The following is a 21,194-nucleotide window of genomic DNA, read 5'->3' on the forward strand; positions in this document are numbered from 1 at the left end:
TGTTTCGTTTTTAAATGTCTGCGCAAGAGTGAAGGTTTCATCGAGTTGTGAGAGTACCTTTGCACCTATAACACACTGGCTGAGGAAAGGCACTGCTCCCAATATAAGTGAACCCCAATTCGATGGTCCATCGTCCCTGTCTGTAAGGTGCTTTCCCGGGTAAGGGGGCAGTAGCTCTTCGGCCGCATCAGATTCACAACTGTCAGTGTCCATGCTAGCTGGGTTAACAACAAATGTAGAATTACTAATGCTAGCATTGGATGTGATCGTGGAAGCAGAACAACTTGTCATCGACAGGTGCTGGTGCCGGACTGCTGGTTGTAGCAGTACTACCAGTACAGCTGTTATGTGTCTTACTTGTTGAACCATTTATCCATTTTGGAGCAAACGGAATGAGCAGCAGCTACGTTTGGCTACATACGGAATGTTAGTGGAATTCCCGCGAGAGAGTAACGGTTAATGTGATTGGATGTTAATTATTTGAGTCGACTACCTGTATTTGACATTGTGTTGTTATATCGCTGAACACTAGATGGTTTCATTTTATTTTTGGCAGTGAAATGAGGCTACTCAGGCGAGAAAAAAACATCACCCAAATGTATAACCCCGTTGGAAAATATAAATGGACTATGAAAATGTGAATCACATTTTTATTTGGCGTACCCCCGACGGCATTATCCAGTTTGGGAATACATGTTCTGGAGCATAAATTTTGCTCAGTAGCTGATCACCGACTGAGCAGACAAATAATGAGTAGTCATTTGAGATGATTTGGAGATCAGTCAGTCTGTTATGGGCGACTGCAATATAGTCGATTTCCAAAACAACCAGGCAATTTTAACAATGACATTTACAAAGGTCTAAAGCTGCAAAAGTCTCTGAAAGAAAGTCGATGGTAGGTGCCAGTCCCATCAGTTGAAAGATCAAACATATGAGGCTCTAGACACCTGACTCAGAGTATGACCCAGTGAACGCATTAGTGTAGATAATAGTGCCTGTCTAAAAGTAACACAGACCTTACAGCCTAATGGGTCTTTAAGACAATTTCAAGTATGTTTAAAACACACTTAAACCATGAGTATTAGGTATCATACAATCTTGTGCTATCTAGAACCAAAAAGGGTTCCATGGCTGTCCTTAGGTTCCAGGTAGAACCCTTTTGGTTCCAGGTAGAACCTTTTGAGTTCTATGTAGAGGGTTCTACATGGAACCACAGAGTTCTGCCCAACAAATAGAATCTACCTGGAACCTGCCGCCCCTCCTTTGGCAGGGGCGGCAGGGTAGCCTAGTGGTTAAAGCGTTGGACTAGTAACCGGAAGGTTCCAAGTTCAAATATCCGAGCTGACAAGGTACAAATCTGTCGTTCTGCCCCTGAACAGGCAGTTAACCCACTCTTCCTAGGCCGTCATTGAAAATAAGAATTTGTTCTTAACTGACTTGCCTAGTTAAATAAAGTTTAAAAAATCCAGACAGCCTTTTGGAAATATTTTTCTAATAGTGTGTACTGTTTGACATTGTATGTACAGTGTTTTGCTTTGTTTTGTTTCATATTAATGCTTACAATAGCTCTTATAATGGGATGGAGACTTATATTCATGGAAACATTACATTTGGTTATTCCAATTTAGTTGTGTTGAAAACCAATTGATTGTCAGAGAATTGATTGTCAGGGTACTTCTCTCGGGTCAGCGTCAACTCAATTTGGGTACCAAGGACACAAGGACACAAGGACACAAAGAAAGGCTTTTTGTCCCACTGTCTTGGCTCTTTTAGCTTGGATGAGAGAAAATTCAATGAGTTAAGAATGTCTGGTTCATTTAATTAGAGAGTGATTTGGCCTGTGGGAAAGCATCAAACACTATCTTCTGAGTATGAGGAGAGGTTGATTCTATCAGACAGGCCACATATTGTCTGCTTTAGTAACTGATACAGTGGCTAAGTAGGGGGGCAACAGAAGCTTAGACATCCTGTAAGGCTGATCTATGAAACTCTCTCCATGTCTGAATCAGCATGACTCAGTGGATACAACTTAGGTGTATCAGGTACACAGATACCACACAGAGCTCCCATTTTCCCTGTCCTCACAGACCTTAGTGGTGTCATTGACTTTTGCTGTGTTTGAGCTGAGGTAATAGATATTACTTTGGAGGTCCCAAGTGACCCTAACATGCACCATTGAACAACTATGTGTCTTATTGTCCGGTATGAAATAGTGTTCAATAGCACACACATGGTTAATAACAACACGAGTTCTGCTGTGCTGTGTAAATTTACCAAAGGCCTTTACTTGTCTATAGAATATTTTTTTATGCAACCTCAGCAAAGAATATAGCTACCATTCTCCTTTTCTTGCTGAACACTTAAATGTATATATAGGCAATAATAGAGGCTATGATACACGAGGACTTGTTTCAATTGGATAATGAGTGGGTGTTGCAGAGGCAGCAAAGAGAGAGAAAGGCACTGTAATTACATAAGCTTCTACCCCCTTAGGACGTTAGATCATAGTTAGATCACAGTGATCTGAGCTGTACTATACACCCAGCTACTCCTTAAGTATCTAACATTTTAAATTCCCAAGACTGTGGTCAGGGTCAGGGCTTAGCTAAGATATTATATTTTCTTCCTTCCTTCCCTTTCTCAGTCTCCTCTCTGCCCCTTGAGGTTCCAATCCTCCTCCATAGCCCACAATAAAGTGCAGTTTTGGGATGTTTTAGCTGTCAATGGCCATATCGTCTTGTAGGATTCAACCATTAAAAACCTGTAGAGTGTCTGTGAAATGTCTGCTGTCTTGTCTAGACTGTGAAACATGCCCTCTCTATACAATTCTTTCATGTTAGTGAGATGTTTCACCAGGTCTCCACTGTGTGTTGTATTGAAGTGGAGCTATAGTCCTGGATACTATCAATAGGAGGTTGTGAAATTGACTATTTTGTCTGTACAACAATACTGGGTTTGTAGTGAATCTCCTGACCTCGCCAGGTTCATGCAATCTCTCAGTGGTGGGACAATGACACATTCTTTTCTTTCTCCACAGGTAGAGCCATTCAGCCAAAGCCTGTGCTGTGTTGGTGTACTGTGTGCTAAGTTTATTGGATCATCTGGGCCTATGTACCAAACCACCAATCACTGAGAAAAGGAGCAGACGAAAACAATAGTACTGTCAGAGTCAGCTGTGAAACTCTGCATGTTTTAGTCATGAAGTTGAGAAATAGCTAAGGAGTAGCCGAGGAGGACTGCTACTGAAACGTTGTCATCTCCTGCTAGCTGTTCAAACACGTTTTCTAGAGCCACGTTTATAGCTGGTTCTAACATGTGTCCTTTGTCTTGATCTTGTCCACATTCTGATTGTATCCACATTTTTAGACAGGTGTAGGCGATTAAAAGACTCATTGTAATCTGACTGTAATCAGAACTTTTTGACCACCTCCGCAGGTAGTTAGGGACCCATTGTATATGGATCAATCATGTGTAAACAGATATGGATGGTCAGACCATTTAAATCATCATTATACCAGTCTCTAAAATCATTGACAGGTAGCACCATTGACTTATGGCATCAATAATTGTCTTAAAATAAAAACATGCATGTTATTTTGAAATGTAAATATCTGTCAAATAATCTGCATACAGGGAGGCAGCAGTAAATCAGGAAATCTGGAATCTCCCCCACATTTAGTCAGGAATATGAATAAATGTACAGTATTTCTTACAAAGGGCTTACTTTGATCATAACTTACAACATGTATTCCTATGATAATTGTTTATAGGTCTCAAATAAACATCCTCTCACTGTCAACTGCATTTATTTTCAGCAAACTTAACATGTGTAACTATTTGTATGAACATAACAAGATTCAGCAACTGAGACATAAACTGATCAAGTTCCACAGACATGTCACGCCCTGACCTTTGATACCCCTGCTTTTCTATATATTTTGGTTAGGTCAGGGTGTGACTAGGGTGGGTACTTTAGTTTTTGTACATTCTATGTTTTGTATTTCTACGTTGGCCTGATATGGTTCCCAATCAGAGACAGCTGTTTATCGTTGTCTCTGATTGGGGATCATATTTAGGAAGCCCTTTTGCCCACTTTCTGGTGTGGGATCTTGTTTATGTATAGTTGCCTTAGTGCACATATGTAGCGTCATGTGTTGTTTGGTTCAGTGAATTTCGATTTATTAAAATGATGTGGAAATTTACTCTCACTGCGCCTTGGTCCGATCCTTACGACGAACGTGACAAGACATGTGACTAACAGAAATTGAATAATGTGTCCCTGAACAAAGGGGGGTCAACATCAAAAGTAACAGTTAGTATCTGGTGTGGCCACCAGCTGCATTAAGTACTGCAGTGCATCTCCTCATGGACTGCACCAGATTTGCCAGTTCTTGCTGTTAGATGTTACCCCACTCTTCCACCAAGGCACCTGCAAGTTCCCAGACATTTCTGGGGGAAATGACTTGAGCTCTCGCCCTCCGATCCAACAGATCCCAGACATGCTCAATGGGATTGAGATCTGGGCTCCTCGCTAGCCATGGCAGAACACTGACATTCCTGTCTTGCAGGAAATCACGCACAAAATGAGCAGTATGGCTGGTGGCATTTTCATGCTGGAGGGTCATGTCAGGATGAGCCTGCAGGAAGGGCACCACATGAGTGAAGAAGATGTCTTCCCTGTAACGCACAGCGTTGAGATTGCCTGCAATAACAACAAGCTTAGTCCGATGATGCTGTGACATACCACCCCAGACCATGACGGACCCTCCACCTCCAAATCGATCCAGCTCCAGAGTACAGGCCTCATTGTAACGCTCATTCCTTTGACAATAAACATGAATACGACCAGACAAAACCACGACTCATCAGGGAAGATAAACTTTTTGCCAGTCCTGTCTGGTCCAGCGACGGTGAGTTTGTGCACATAGGCGACGTTGTTGCCGGTGATGTCTGGTGAGGACCTGCCTTACAACAGGTCTACAAGCCCTCAGTCCAGCCTCTCTCAGCCTATTGCGGACAGTCTGAGCACTGATGGAGGTATTGTGCGTTCCTGGTGTAACTCGGGCAGTTGTTGTTGCCATCCTGTACCTGTCCCCCAGGTGTGATGTTCGGATGTACCACTCCTGTGCAGGTGTTGTTACACGTGGTCTGCCACTGCGAGGACGATCAACTGTCCGTCCTGTCTCCCTGTAGCGCTGTCTTAGGTGTCTCACAGTACGGACATTGCAATTTATTGCCCTGGCCACATCTGCACACGCAGGGACCCTGGGCATCTTTCTTTTAGTGTTTTCCTGAGTCAGTAGAAAGGTCTCTTTAGTGTCCTAAGTTTTCATAACTGTGACCTTAATTGCCTCTGTCTGTAAGCTGTTAGTGTCTTAATGACCGTTCCACAGGTGCATGTTCATTAATTGTTTATGGTTCATTGAACAAGCATGGGAAACAGTGTTTAAACCCTTTACAATGAAGATCTGTGAAGTTATTTGGATTTTTATGAATTATCTTTGAAAGACAGGGTCCTGAAAAAGGGACGTTTCTTTTTTTTGCTGAGTTTATAACTCTTTATTCTATAGGGGTTATAATGAATGTAAGGTTACAATGGGTTTCTTTACATTCCAGGACCTGCTGGGAAGAACATAACTCAAGCATACAAAATAATACATTCAAAAAACTCTTGACATTCCTGCTGGCACAGCTCCCCTCTGTCTATATATTTAAAACTGCACTCTAAGTCACGCTCTGTAGAGCTAAGCAATGTCTTTAATCTATTTGAGAATAGGTCATTTCTTTATATATAAAGAAAGGCACACAGTGATCTTGGCTGCATTTAACAATGCTTCTGCCCAGACTGAAAGGTGGACACGTTACACTAGGTTTTCACAATGTTCCTGGGAGGACAGCATTTCATGTTCGATTCTCCTTGAAACAATTTGCCCTGGGTTAGTGGTCCAACCAACAATTTCCCATTTCATTATGTAACTAATGGCACATGGATGAATGAAGTTATTAGGAGCAATTTAGGTTAGGTAACGTTATGCTTCCCAGGCAACACTAACAAAATGTACTGTTTTTTGTGTGAAAGTGATTGTTTTATATACACATAACAATTATGGAAAAAAAATACATATTTGGTCCGTTAAGATGATTACATATTTTATTTTCCTATATGAAACTGTACAGAGATGTATTTTGTCATTTGTATTACACTGGGCTGAACTACACTCCAATGTATTTTGTAACAAGATACTTTCAAGAGCTGTACAGTAATTCGTATTTTCATTTTGTATAGCGGTTCACCATTTTGTGGCTCCCTTTCACCTTGCATTGGTATCAGAAGTCTAACAGCACTATGGTGTGCTCTGCTAAATGAACTAAACATAAATGTGTATGTAAAAATGGACAGTTGAAAAGCAAGCAGAGTATTATTCTAATGAGCTCTGCCCCGAAACAAGGTTTTGTGTAAAAGCGACACAGCTTTGTCAAAATTGACTTTTCATAGCAGGTTTAGGAGGACTTACGCAGTAGGTTAGGAGAATTAACTTAGCAGGTTAGAAAATGAGGTTAAGCTGTATCCATTCTAGACATGACCCCAAAACAAGGCCAATAATAATACACAGTGTACTTTGCAGTTCAGTTTGGTATGTTCATTTTCACATATGCAGTCAGTGCATTCACCTAAGGTAGATAAACAACAACATATCACAGTTATAGCAAGTAAAACATTTCTGTAACCGTTACTGAGAATGTTGTTGCTGTTTGGGCCAGCAACTTGCAAATCTATTTCTGTATTTTAAAATACAAAATACATGTCATTTAATTACATACATTTCAAAATACAAGTATTTTGTAGTTTATTTTGATACATTGATCTTTATGGTATTCTGTAATTGTATTCTGTAATTGTATCTTGTAATCTTTGCCCATCTCTGACTGTACATGCAAGCAGCCCAGACATTACCTTTGACATTTTGTCAATTTCAAAGGGTGCAATAGCAAACACCATATACAATAAACTATATATATAAACTATATTACATCTCATGAATAAACAACTTTTGATCAAGATAACATACCAATAATTCAATAAAAAGTATTGAATTACATATTATATTACTGTTATAATAAAGGAGAAACGTCAAAGTGTCCGCACACAGTAACCATTGTACAGTGTATTCACATATCTGAGTTTTCAATATGTTTGCATTTTCCAGCCCCAATGATTCAAGTTTAGAAAAGTGTGTACAGAGGGATCTCAAGTTATACAGTCATACAGTATTCAAAGTTCAAACGGGGTCGGAAGTACAATGCACCATGTTTCACCATTGACTACGAGCAAAATGAAAACAAGTTAATATAAGACTATCGATTAGCAAAAAGAGAAGATGGCATACATTATTTGGTCATGGAAACATAGTTCAGAAGTGTGCAAATTAACAGTTTATCAAAAATCTTAAACCCCAAATGGATTTGAACTATGGGTCTTGAGATATAAACAGCCCAACAAATATGAGGCAGAACCTTCTTCTGAGAGTGAGAAGTTGAGAACATGATAATTTGATGGAGATAATACTTGGGCATTTTAAATGGAACTGGACATACTCTGTATAACACATTACAGCATTAAAAGTACATTAGTGCTACTTTTAACCTCATCTCTCCAGTTAAACTCATCCTCTAATCCCCCCACCTACCTGACCACCCACCCACCCACCCACCCACCCACTCATCCATCCATCCATCCATCCATCCATCCATCCATCCATCCATCCATCCATCCATCCATCCATCCATCATCCATCCATCCATCCATCCATCCATCCATCCATCCATCCATCCATCCTCTCTTTCCACAGGGTTATTCAAGTGTCCTTTGTAATGGAAGCCATGTGGCTTTTCTCCAAACAACCTAACACGACCAGTCACGTTGGTGCCTTTCTCGCCAGAGGTCCATGGCACATTAGGGGCCCTCTATGTGCATTCCTCATGGTGTGGACCGGGGCCCCTCGGTGCCCTCAAACCCCAGTAGTGTTGGCCCAAGTAGGGAAGGTGTCTAGGTGGAACATGGCCCTGCCCCAGCTGTTGATGGCCAGAGTGATGCACAGGATGCCGATGATGTTCATCACTATACCTGTCCTAGCCTGGGAGAGAGCAGGGAAGTAAAATGAGGTGCAATGAATTTCAAGTTCTGTTAGCAATCATTCAAACAGAAGAAGGCAATCAAGTGATCTGTGGCCCAGGACAATTGTCCTCAAATAATTTGTAAATGGCACGTTAAGACATTTCCTAAATTAATTTAGGATTTGTTTGCTATTATTTATTCTTGTTAATACATTATAAGATAGACAATTCACTAGATTATATTATCTTTATAAAATGATGTACTGTAACTCACCATGTCAGAAACCTTGAGGTAGCCGTATGAGAAGACGATAGCATTGGGCGGTGTGGCCACAGGTAGCATGAAGGCAAAGGAAGCACTGAGAGTACAAGGCACCATGACGTACAGAGGATTCATTCCAATGGACTGGGACTGAAATAAACACACAGACAGACACACATCTTTAGCTGTCTGAGCCTGGGCTGAGGAGGACACTCTTACTATGAGTCCCAAATGGCACACGTTTTCCCTACATAGTGAACTACTTTTGACCAGAGGCCATGCACCCTAGTCAAAAGTAGTGCACTATATAGGGAATAGGGCGCCATTTGGGACGCATCCCTAATGACAACACTCAAGTCTGCTTTGGTGCTTTTCTGCACCGTAATCACTGGCTCATAACACTATCTCTGATTTTAGTGTTTGTAATTCTAGGGTTCAAAATTGTCCATTAGGCGTGTGTAATTAAGATGTAATTCTTATACATGCTATGTTGTTTGGGGTCTGAGTCATGGCAGGCAAAATGGAAACGCACCACAGAAACGCATCCAGAACGGTGTAGAACCACATTGTAATAGCAAAACATAGATTAGAATGTAAGCCTCGGTAGAGTTGAATATTATCCCCCAAAAATTCACACGACAGTAATTATTTTGAAAATTTTTACTGGCTGAGATTATTTTTCATGTCATAATTCTCATCCCTCCGTCAGGACCTTCCTCAACAAATATAATGGATGTTATATCATTTAGTTGGATTCATTTTTGTAGCAGTCTGGAAAGACAATACAGACATAAAACAAGCAGCTAGACACAAAATCACACATCCTAGCATCCTCTCTTTCCCAGACTTCACTGTAACTAGTAGTTGGTTCACTAACCCCATTTTTCTTCCTCTCCTTCCCCTCTTTCACTCACCCTTTTCTATACTTATGTCATCTTCATGCACTCCTGTTGGCTTTGACCTCAATAAATCCTTCTCTCTATACCCAAGCTTGGCACATTCCGGCATGGCCCAGCTTGGGTCCTCTCTGAGTGCTTGGGCACTGGGCACAGTGATACCATTCATCAGTGTAGATGGGGGTGGGCACCAGGACAAGTCACAGAGCTCAATTGGTGTGTTTGGCAGGGTGGCTATAGAAGGAGGGGCCCAGGGAAGGGGACCAAATATATTCATCTCAAATGACTAACAACACAGGCCAGGGCAGCCAAACAAGGACATGTAGGCCGGCTTCCACGGGGAGTAGTTTCAATGCTGCACTCCTATAGGGGAGATTTCTGAATGGGCTTACACTGGTAAGCACTGTACTTCACATCAAGGAGCTACAGTGTTCAGGCTATTGAAAGTATTGCTGCTGCATGTACTATACGTATCCGTGTGTCAGAGCAGTTTACCAGACTGGATAGCTATTGTATTCCTGCTTCCAGCACAAGCATTTCGCTACACTCGCATTAACATCTGCTAACCATGTGTATGTGACAAATAACATTTGATTTGATTTGATTTGTGTAATACTGTAATATTGTGTAGTAGTGTAGCATTGTGTAGTAGTGTAGTATTGTGCAGTATTGTGGAGTATTGTAATATTGTGTAGTATTGAACAGTATTGTGTAGTAGTGTAGTATTGTGTACTATTGTATGGTAGTATAGTATTTGGTAGTATTGTAATGTAGTATTGTAGTAGGGTGTAGTATTGTGCAGTAGTGAAGTATTGTGAAGTATTGTGTAGTATTGTGTAGTGGTGTGGTATTGTGTAGTAGGGCTGTTACATCTGCTTCTGCCACGCCCTCTACTGCTCATCCTGTGTCTTCTTGACCTGCCGCCACTCCCCCAGTGCTCTCTCCCTCTCTCTCGCTCTCTGTGAGATTGTGTGGGCGGAGACAGGTGTGCTGGAGTCAGAGCCGATCGCCACCAGCTGCAACCTGTTCCATAATCAAGACCTCTACAATTACTCAGTCCTGCCACTTCCACACTGCCAGATCGTAATCTCTGCTCAGTCAGTCTACGCTTCTAGCCGTTTGTTACTATTTAGATCCTGTTATCTTGTTGTGCCTGTTTTCTTTGCCTGATGCTGTTTTCCGCTCCGCTACAGTTCAGCCCGCTCGGACTCTGGTCCCTGTCTCCAGTCCCACGTCTCTTCATCCTGCTACTCTGTCCTGTATTCCCCACTCTACTACTCCCTTGGATTCCCCAAAGGACCTGCTTACCCTGTCCCAACTCCTCTCGCTCCAGCCTCAGCCTCCGCACCTGGTTTCCTGCAACCTGCCCAAGCTTCCCCTGACCTGCACTCCATCTTCCCCCTGTGTTTCAATGAATACCTTGGTTACTTCATCTCAGTCTCCTCGTCTGAGTCTGCTCTTGGGTTCCCAGAGCTGTGTGTTGAGTCTTACCATTGAGGCGAGGACAGGTAGGAAGAGAGTAGCAGTGGCCACATTACTGGTGCACTCTGTGAAGATGGCGATCAGCAGACACAGGATGACAGCGATGGCCCAGGGTGGGATGGTGTGGAGGGGAGTCATCTGGTCCCCCATCCACATAGACAGACCTGACTCCTGCAGGGGCGTGTACAAAACCATGCAATCAGTCTCAAACAACCATGGCACTCTTTTTTTTGTATCCGACACTTAACCAGACTCACATACATCTACACATGTACAGGCACTGTAACTACCAAAATAAAGGAAACACCTGAGTAAATGAAGCAGGTGCTTCAACACAGATTTGGTTCCTGAATTAAATAAGCAATTAACATCCCATCATGCTTAGGGTTATGTTTAAAAATGTCCAGTTGTCCATTATTTTGGCTACCATGGCTAGAAGAAGAGATCTCAGTGACTTTGAAAGAGAGGTTTCAAAGTGGCATAAGGTGTTTAAAGTGTGTGTGTGTGTATATTTGTGTTTGTATGTGTCTCAGTCGCCGGAACTCAACCCAATTGAACACTTATGGGAGATTCTGGAGTGACACCAGAGACAGTGTTTCCACCACCATCAACAAAACACCAAATTATGACATTTCTTGTGGAAGAATGGTGTCGCATCCCTCCAATAGAGTTCCAGACAATAGTAGAAACTATGCCAAGGCATATTGTGCTCTTGGTGGCCTAACACCCTATTAAGACACTTTATGATGGTGTTTTGTTTCCTTTATTTTGGCAGTTACCTGTACATACTGTGAACAGTTTTTCAAAAACAGAAAGGTTGATTTTAGTCTACTTTAGCAGCTAAGTAAGCAGCTAATATGTCACCTGTATCATCCCACATTATATGCCCTACGTTTCATCGTACTTGGGAAGTGAACAGGGTGGAGCTGTGTTGACTAATCAAAAATGTCCCTTTGTCACAATGATCCTGATGAAATATGGGATGATTCAGTTCTCCGTGAGGATCTGACTTTTTTGGTTAAAAAGTTTCTGTGGAAAGCGAACAAAGATTATACTGTAGAGATATAGAATTTTAATGTGAAAATAATCCTGCAGCAACAGGAAATTAATTATTATGTGGATTATGAAGGTGAAGGTGGTAAATGACCTTTTAATGGCATCAGACCGAGGCTCTGCATCTGTCCTCGTGCTCCTAGACCTTAGTGCTGCTTTTGATACCATCAATCACCACATTCTTTTGGAGAGATATGAAACCCAAATTGGTCTACATGGACAAGTTCTGGCCTGGTTTAGATCTTATCTGTCAGAAAGATATCAGTTTGTCTCTGTGAATGGCTTGTCCTCTGACAAATCAACTGTAAATTTCGGTGTTCCTCAAGGTTCCGTTTTAGGACCACTATTGTTTCACCATATATTTTACCTCTTGGGGATGTCATTCGAAAACATAATGTTAACTTTCACTGCTATGCAGATGACACACAGCTGTACATTTAAATGAAACATGGTGAAGCCCCAAAATTGCCCTCGCTAGAAGCCTGTGTTTAAGACATAGGGAAGTGGATGGCTGCAAACGTTCTACTTTTAAACTCGGACCAAACAGAGATGCTTGTTCTAGGTCCCAAGAAACAAAGAGATCTTCTGTTGAATCTGACAATTCATCTTAATGGTTGTACAGTCGTCTCAAATAAAACTGTGAAGGACCTCGGCGTTACTCTCTACGCTGATCTCTCTTTTGACGAACATATCAAGACTGTTTCAAGGACAGCTTTTTCCCATCTACGTAACATTGCAAAAATCAGAAAATTAATCCATGCCTTTGTTACTTCTAGGTTAGACTACTGCAATGCTCTACTTTCCAGCTACCCGGATAAAGCACTAAATAAACTTCAGTTAGTGCTAAATACGGCTGCTAAAATCCTTACTAGAACCCAAAAATTTGATCATATTACATATTACTCCAGTGCTAGCCTCCCTACACTGGCTTCCTGTCAAGGCAAGGGCTGTTTTCAAGGTTTTACTGCTAACCTACAAAGCATTACATGGGCTTGCTCCTACCTATCTCTCTGATTTGGTCCTTCCGTACATACCTACACGTACGCTACGGTCAGGCCTCCTAATTGTCCCTAGAATTTCTAAGCAAACAGCTGGAGGCAGGGCTTTCTCCGATAGAGCTCCATTTTTATGGAATTGGTCTGCCTACCCATGTGAGAGACGCAAACTTGGTCTCAACCTTTAAGTCTTTACTGAAGACTCATCTTGTCATATTCTGACCCTAGTTCTTGTGTTATTTGTTTGTTTTAGTTGGTCAGGACGTGAGTTGGGTGGGCATTCTATGTTTTGTGTTTCTAGGTTGTTTTTCTGTGTTCGGCCTAGTATGGTTCTCAATCAGAGGCAGGTGTCGTTAGTTGTCTCTGATTGAGAATCATACTTAGGTAGCCTGGGTTTCACTGTTGTTTTGTGGGTGATTGTTTCCGTGTCTGTTCGCCACACGGTACTGTTTCGGTTTTGTTCACGTTTATTTATTGTTTTGTATTCATTGAGTGTTCAGTTTATGTTTTTAAATAAACAGCCATGGACACTTACCACGCCGCATCTTGGTCCGATCCTTGCTACACTCTTCAGACGAAGAAAACCCTTACACATCTCTTCAGTGGGTCATATGATTGAGTGTAGTCTGGCCCAGGAGTGTGAATGTGAACGGAAAGGCTCTAGAGCAGCGAACCGCCCTTGCTTTCTCTGCCTGGCCGGTTCCCCTCTTTCCACTGGGATTCTCTGCCTCTAACCCTATTACAGGGGCTGAGTCACTGGCTTACTAATGCTCTTTCATGCCGTCCCTAGGAGGGGTGCGTCACTTGAGTGGGTTGAGTCACTGATGTGATCTTCCTGTCTGGGTTGGCGCCCCCCCCTTGGGTTGTGCCGTGGTGGAGATCTTTGTGGGCTATACTCGGCCTTGTCTCAGGATGATAAGTTGGTGGTTGAAGATATCCATCTAGTGGTGTGGGGGCTGTGCTTTGGCAAAGTGGGTGGGGTAATATCCTTCCTGTTTGTCCCTGTCCGGGGGTATCATCGGATGGGGCCACAGTGTCTCCTGACCCCTCCTGTCTCAGCCTCCAGTAATTATGCTGCAGTAGTTTGTGTAGGGGGGCTAGGGTCAGTTTGTTATATCTGGAGTACTTCTGTCTTATCCGGTGTCCTGCGTGAATTTAAGTATGCTCTCTCTAATTCTCTCTTTCTCTTTCTTTCTCTCTCTCGGAGGACCTGAGCCCTAGGACCATGCCTCAGGACTACCTGGCACGATGACTCCTTGCTGTCCCCAGTCCACCTGGCCGTGCTGCTGCTCCAGTTTCGACTGTTCTGCCTGCGGCTATGGAATCCTGACCTGTTCCCCGGACGTGCTAGCTGTCCCAGACCTATTATTTGACTATACTGGCAATTTATGAACATCTTGGCCATGTTCTATTATAATCTCCACCTGGCACAGCCAGAAGAGGACTGGCCACCCCTCATAGCCTGGTTTCTTCCTAGGTTTTGGCCTTTCTAGGGAGTTTTTCCTAGCCAACGTGCTTCAACACCTGCATTGCTTGCTGTTTGGGGTTTTAGGCTGGGTTTCTGTACAGCACTTTGAGATATCAGCAGATGTACGAAGGGCTATATAAATACATTTGATTATAATTAATGAATAAACCTCAAATACACTACAAGTTTTACATTGCAAGGATGTCAGGACAGTTCCCCTGCAACAGGGTGATCCTACATCTGTATGTACATCCTGGCCCTTGTCTCTCACCTCGCTGCCCTTGGCCAGGGCGAACCCTCCCCCCAAGAGGAGAACGATGCTCCAGGGTAACTTCTTCTGGGCCACCTTCCAGGTCAGCAGAGCTGGTGTGGGGTCAGCTGGGTGTTGGTGCTCTGTAGAGGGGTTAACGAATCACTGTTACAGATATGCTATTGTAATGGTCTTCAAGTCTTCATATCCTTAGATACTAAAGTAGCATACTCAAAGATCAGGTACCATGCTTGTTACATTTTATGTGTTGTTTTAAAACATGGTTTACCAGTGTCAAAGCTTTGGGACCTCCTGCAACAGAAGCGTGGGGGCTTGGAAGGTAGGACGAAGAGAAGGACAGCAATGAACACTGCCACTGTGGCATCAGTTACATACCTGGAGGGAAGAATGGATAAAGATAGGGTGGTTATCTGTCAGCATTCAGACATACAATTCATGTTTTCTTGCTTATTTTTTCTTGTGAATTATTGAAGCATATGGGAAGTGAGATACTTTTGGTAATGTGGTGTATGTGGACACCTGCTTGTCAAACATCTCATTCCACAATCATGGGCATTAATATGAAGTTTGCTGCTATAACAGCCTCCACTCTTCTGGGAAGGATTTCCACTAGATGTTGGAACATTGCTACAGGGACTTGCTTCCATCCAGCCACAAGAGCATTAGTGAGGTTGGGCAATGATGTTGTGCGATTACACCTGGCTCACAGTCGGCATTCCAATTCATCCCAAAGGTGTTCGATAGGGTTGAGGTCAGGGCTCTGTGCAGGCCAGTCAAGTTCTTCCACACCAATCTCGACAAACCATTTCTGTATGGACCTCGCTTTGTGCACGGTGACTTTATTATGCTGAAACAGGAAAGGGCCTTCCCCAAACTGTTGCCATCAAGTTGGAAGAATGTCATTATATGCTGTTGCATTAAGATTTCCCTTCACTGGAACTAAGGGGCCTAGCCTGAACCATGAAAAACAGCTCCCGACCATTATTCCTCATCCACCAAACTTTACAGTAGGCACTATGCATTGGGGCAGGTAGCGTTCTCCTGGCATCTGCTAAACCCAGATTCATCCACCGGACTGCCAGATGGTGAAGCGTGATTCATCACTCCAGAGAACGCATTTCCACTGCTCCAGGGTCCAAAGGCAGTGAGCTTTACACCACTCCAGTCGACGCTTGGCATTGCACACGGCGATCTTAGGCTTGTGTGCGGCTGCTCGGCCATGGAAACCAATTTCATGAACCTCCAGATCGACAGTTCTTGTGCTGACGTTTCTTCCAGAGGCAGTTTGAAACTCGGTAGTGAAGTGACTCGTTCTGTGAGCTTTTGTGGCCTACCCCTTCGCAGCTGAGCCGTTGTTGTTCCTTGACATTTCCACTTCAAAATAACAGCACTTACAAATAGCAGCACTTACAGTTGACCAAGGCAGCTCAACCAGGGCAGAAATTTGACGAACTGACTTGCTGGAAAGGTGGCATATGACATTGCCACGTTGATAGTCACTGAGCTCTTCAGTAAGGCCATTCTACTGCCAATGTTTGTCTATGGAGATTGCAGGGATGTGTGCTCAATTTTATACACCTGTCAGCAACGGGTGTGGCTGAAATAGCCGAATCCACTAATTTGAACGGGTGTCCACATAATTTTGTACATATAGTGTATAATTGTTCAATTATACAACGGTCTCAATTATTGTAACGGTCTCAAGTCTTCTTTGTTTTGATTAGGGCTGCATCTCAAATGGCACCATATTCCCTTAATGGCTCACTACATTTGACCAGAGCAATATGGCCCCTGGTCAAAAGTAGTGAACTATAAAGGGAATAGAATGCCATTTGAAAAGCATACTAGGCCTGTGAAATATGCTGTGTATGTACAGTGTAGTATGCATGAACAGTAAAGGGCCGTACTCTGCGTCAGCATTGAAGATGTATGTGGCCCAGCCTGCCACGAAGCCAGGATCTCTGGTGAACCACAAAACCACCAGACAACTGAAGAGACCCAACACACTCAGCTCTCCAAAAGACATGGAGCCCAGCTGACGATGCTGCTCCTTGATCACATTGTACACAGCTATCTCTTTCTCTGTCTTTACTGCCCCACAGCCCCACGTCTTCTTAAAACTGGGAATGGAGGGAGAGAAAGGGGTTAAGACTTAAAGGGTGACTTCAGTAGTAAATTGAATTGAATAGGATGATCTCTGACTGAAAGATAAAACATCATATTTTGATCTGAAACTCACTTGAATCCCATGAAGACAAACTGCAGCCAGAGCCAAGCCAGGGTCAGCATCAGGATCATGTTGGGGAAAGCAAAGCCGAACCAGGACGCAAAATTGATGACATCGCCATTGTTAGGAAACAGCCTGAGGGAAACATAAAATATTATTAACATTAACACATAAAGAAAAATATTATTTGAAAGATACATGACTTGAAAGTACTGAAATACACTGAGGACACTATCCATAGCTGAAGGTACCCACTGGTTCATCTGTCCCTTGAGCACCAGGTTGGGGCCAGTCCCTGTGAGGGTGGCAGTGCCCCCGATGCTGGCAGCGTAGCACACACACAGCGTCATGCCCTTACACATCTTCTTCTTGTCTGCAGCCTCCTTACGCCGGATAGCCTCCACAAACGGGTCTAAACAGGTCACCACAACTGGACAAACATAGTCCAAATAGGAACGTTAACAGCATAAATAGTCTCAAAGCAAACATTTGCAATGCACACTTCTCATATATATGCTCCATAATAAGCTTACATGGTCCCCGAGCTCATTCAACGGATAATAAACTCTTTCATTAAACACACAAATGAACTGTTCATTAATTAGTCCTTTTCTGCTCAGTGCTCACCATGTCCCTCTGCCTGTTTCTCCGTCTGTTTGCTGTCAGTGGGTTCCTGAGGCTGGGTGTCCTCCTCAGTGCTGAGGATCACAGGCATCTCAGTCTCTGTGTAGTTGTTGAGCTGCTCCAGAACAGCCTGGACGATGGGCACCATCATGGCTGTGGTGGCTGTGTTACTGATCCACATGGACAGGAAGGCTGTCACCCCCATGAAGCCCAGCATCAGACTGGAGAGACAGGAAACCATAGAATGTGGAATAAGAATATTCTGTAACACTTTACTTAAGGCATAGCATACAGGTTAAATGCTTTATAACTTGTTATAAGCATGTATGAGCTTTTAGTAGGTCATAAGACAAAAAAATGATCAGTTAAAAGGCTAAATACACTCTGACACAGAGAGAGTGAAATGTTAGGTAATGTGTCCTCATCATGTATAACGGCAAGGTCAATACAATATTATATATCTGTAGATAGTCATACAGATTAACTGATTTCCCTTCTCTAGAGATAGATATAGTCCCAAGAATAGCAAGGGATTTGTATTGATGGGTTAGTTAGTTAGTTAGTTAGCTAGTTGTTTCGTTCGTTCGGTCGGTCGGTCGGTCGGTCAGTTAGTTAGTTGAGGGTCACTCACAGAGCGGGGCGCACCCCTACAAAGAGCAGCACTCGAAGGGCAATGCGTTTGTGCAGGTTCCAGTGCTCCACTGCCACCGCCACCATCAGTCCTCCCACAAACAACATGTTGGTGTCCTTCAGGTACTGCATACACACCTGGAAGACACACACAGACAAGTGACTCATGGGTCCACAGTGTATTTGTGTAAGCATATGCAAACATCTACCAATACTGTAAGCAATGTGCAGACACCATTGTGAAGTATACTGAACACAAATATAAACACAACAATTTCAACGATTCTACTGAGCTACAATTCATATAAGGAAATCAGTAAATTGAAATAAGTTCATTAGGCCCTAATCTATGGATTTCACATGACTGGGCAGGGGCACAGCTATGGGAGCCAGGCCCAGCCAATCAGAATGAGTTTTTCCCCACAAAAGGGCTTTATTACAGACAGAAATACTCCTCAGTTTCATCAGCTGTCCAGGTGGCTGGTCTCAGACGATCCCGCAGGTGAAGAAGCCGGATGTGGAGGTCCTGGGCTGGCATGGTTAAACGTGGTCTGAGGTTCTGTGGCAGGTTGGACGTATTGCCAAATTCTCTAAAACAACGTTGGAAGCGGCTTATGGTAGAGAAATTAACATAAAATTATCTGGGTACTGCTCTGGTGGACATTCCTGCAATCAGCATGCCAATTGCATGCTCCTTCAAAATTTGAGACATCTGTGAGATTGTATTGTATGACAAAACTGCACATTTTAAAGTGGCCTTTTATTGTCCCCGGCAGAAGGTGCACCTATGTAATTCATGCGGTTTATTCAGTTTCTTGATATGCCACACATGTCAGGTGTATGGATTATCTTGGCAAAGGAGAAATGCTCACTAACAGGGATGTAAACAAATTTGTGCCCAATATTTGAGAGAAATACCCTTTTTGTGCTTATGGAACATTTCTGGGACCTTTTATTTCAGCTCATGAAACATGAGACCAATACTTTACATGTTGCGTTCATATTTTTGTTCAGTATATATTTAATATTAGTAGGCTATTATAGTACAGTTTCATTAGACAGTTTTATAGTAGTTTCATTCATCATGTTATTGAAAGATGGCTTGAAATAGAGGCTGTCTTACATCTTTGGACTGCATGATGCCAAACATGGGGAAGAGGACAGCAGGGAGCAGGGCAGTGACAGCCAGAGGTAAGGCCTCTGTACACCAGTACACTGCCATCAGGATGATCACATAGGCACATGCTGCCTCCTGCACAACACATACATAAGATCTTACAGGTCACCAACAGGTCAGAACATCCAACACACCACAACACCTGGGAATGAATACTGCTGGCTCATACAGATGCAATATCTTAATTTGACCCTGCTTCTCACAGCAGGAAAATAATCCTGCAGACAGGAAATGTTAATTATTATCTGAATTATAATTCATATAATTTTTTTTAGGGGTGGATACATTTTTTGTTAGGGCAAGTCTGACATTTCAAAATGGAAATTACAAACCTTAGAAGCCTTTTCAAGCCTTGAATATACTACAATTTGCATTTCCTTCTGCGCAGGAATATTCTCTGCGACAACAGTGTGATCAAATTTAGATAGCAGATCTGTACTGCTGTTAGTGACAGGAAAGTTATATGACACAAAAGTTACATTATATAATCCTAAATTGGAGAGATTATAGTTGATTGGTACCGAGGTATGTTGATTGGGGTTAAAGATCACTTTGTGTTGTAGTCTATGGCAGCACCTGCTAGTCTCTACTGTACACTGACCAGTCCACACGTATTACTCAGCAGTCCTCTATGATGCATGTGTGTGTGTGTGTGTGTGTGTGTGTGTGTGTGTGTGTGTGTGTGTGTGTGTGTGTGTGTGTGTGTGTGTGTGTGTGTGTGTGTGTGTGTGTGTGTGTGTGCGTGCGTGCGTGTGTGTGTGTGTGTGCTCACTGTTCAGGCTGCATCAACAGGTGCAAGACTGAACAAAACTTATGCAATGACTAAATGTCTCTCAACCACAGATTAGACCTGCTTCAATACATTTTCCAAAAAGTGTCAAATTGAAGGTTTAGGATCAATTTAATTATACAAACATCTTTGTAATAAAGTAAAGTATTCATAAATTACCAACCACTTTTGCATTTTACAAATCAAACAATATAATTAAACAACAATATAAAACCGCTTTCAAGATACATAAAATATATTTGAAACATAAAAACGTGTGTATGAATCTGTGCAAAACAAATGTGACAATTGACATACCTTTGTTCCAATGACTAAAGGCAGCGGGAGAAGAAGTAACGGGGTAGAGAATAGAACGATCTCATTCTTCAGATTCCGAAGGGATTTCAGCAATGCTGCCATCCTATGATTTTAGGAGATGCAGAGGCAAAGAAAGTTGGAGCACAAGGGACGGTCGTTTTACTTCGAGCAGGTCGGGGGAGGGGAGGAAGTGAAAGGGGGAGTCCCGCAGCTGATAATAGGAGAGGGAAGAGAGCTCACGAACATATAATGATGGGAGACAGATGGAGAGAGAGAAGGCTAAACCTAGATTTAACGGTGGTGGGATCCTGAAAAACTTTACCACAACGTTTTCAATAAACATCAATTAAAAAAAAAAAATCTGAGAGACTAAACAATCAACAACAATTATGTAAACTATGACCAGTAATCTCAATATTTATTATCTAATTTTATTGTACCTTCGATTATAGCTTTTTCAAATGGAACTAAACTCAAATTCTGAGAGAGAAATGAAACCCTGTACTAGCAGAACACCTAAAATATATATTTTTAAAGTATGAGCACAAAAATTAACAGAAATTATAAACCTAACTTTCTTTACTCCCTAAAATCGATAGTGTTTGCAATTGTGCCTGATGAGCCATGAAGTGTCATGCTGTTCAGTGACATTTCCCTGCACAGTCCTCTGGGTCTGCACAGACAGCAGTAATGATAATGTTCCCTTTGGTCTCCAAAGCTCTGTGGGTTATGACCCAGTATATGGGCTTTCCACTATCATGCCCAGTCACATTTCTGCTTCAAGAATTGCTTCTGCCAATTCTTACATGTTATTACAGCAAATGTCATAACTATTTGGACAAGATTCATTTTTTTTGTGCTTAGTCATTGCCCTTATAACATTAAAACATATGTGTACCATACATGT

At 42.5% G+C, this 21,194-nt stretch overlaps 1 protein-coding gene across 2 annotated transcripts; it reads right to left on the minus strand.

Moving 5' to 3' along the window:
- Positions 1–7,824: 7,824 nt before the first annotated feature.
- Positions 7,825–20,396, minus strand: LOC139382883 (Na(+)/citrate cotransporter-like). 2 transcript variants are annotated; one of them, XM_071127132.1, is made up of 12 exons: positions 20,288–20,396; positions 19,147–19,275; positions 18,025–18,161; positions 17,397–17,614; positions 17,025–17,199; positions 16,782–16,904; positions 16,450–16,662; positions 14,811–14,917; positions 14,543–14,664; positions 10,765–10,926; positions 8,390–8,527; positions 7,825–8,135 (listed from the first exon to the last, which is right to left on the minus strand). In XM_071127132.1, exons 1-12 carry the CDS (start codon positions 20,387–20,389, stop codon positions 8,010–8,012), a joined length of 1,752 nt encoding a protein of 583 aa, XP_070983233.1. In that variant the 5' UTR covers positions 20,390–20,396; the 3' UTR covers positions 7,825–8,009. The 2 variants fall into 2 exon arrangements, with proteins under 2 accessions (XP_070983233.1, XP_070983234.1); XM_071127133.1 differs by lacking the exon at positions 16,782–16,904.
- Positions 20,397–21,194: the final 798 nt, after the last annotated feature.

The sequence above is a fragment of the Oncorhynchus clarkii genome, chromosome 24 (genome assembly GCF_045791955.1).
Source record: "Oncorhynchus clarkii lewisi isolate Uvic-CL-2024 chromosome 24, UVic_Ocla_1.0, whole genome shotgun sequence".
NCBI lineage: Eukaryota > Metazoa > Chordata > Actinopteri > Salmoniformes > Salmonidae > Oncorhynchus > Oncorhynchus clarkii.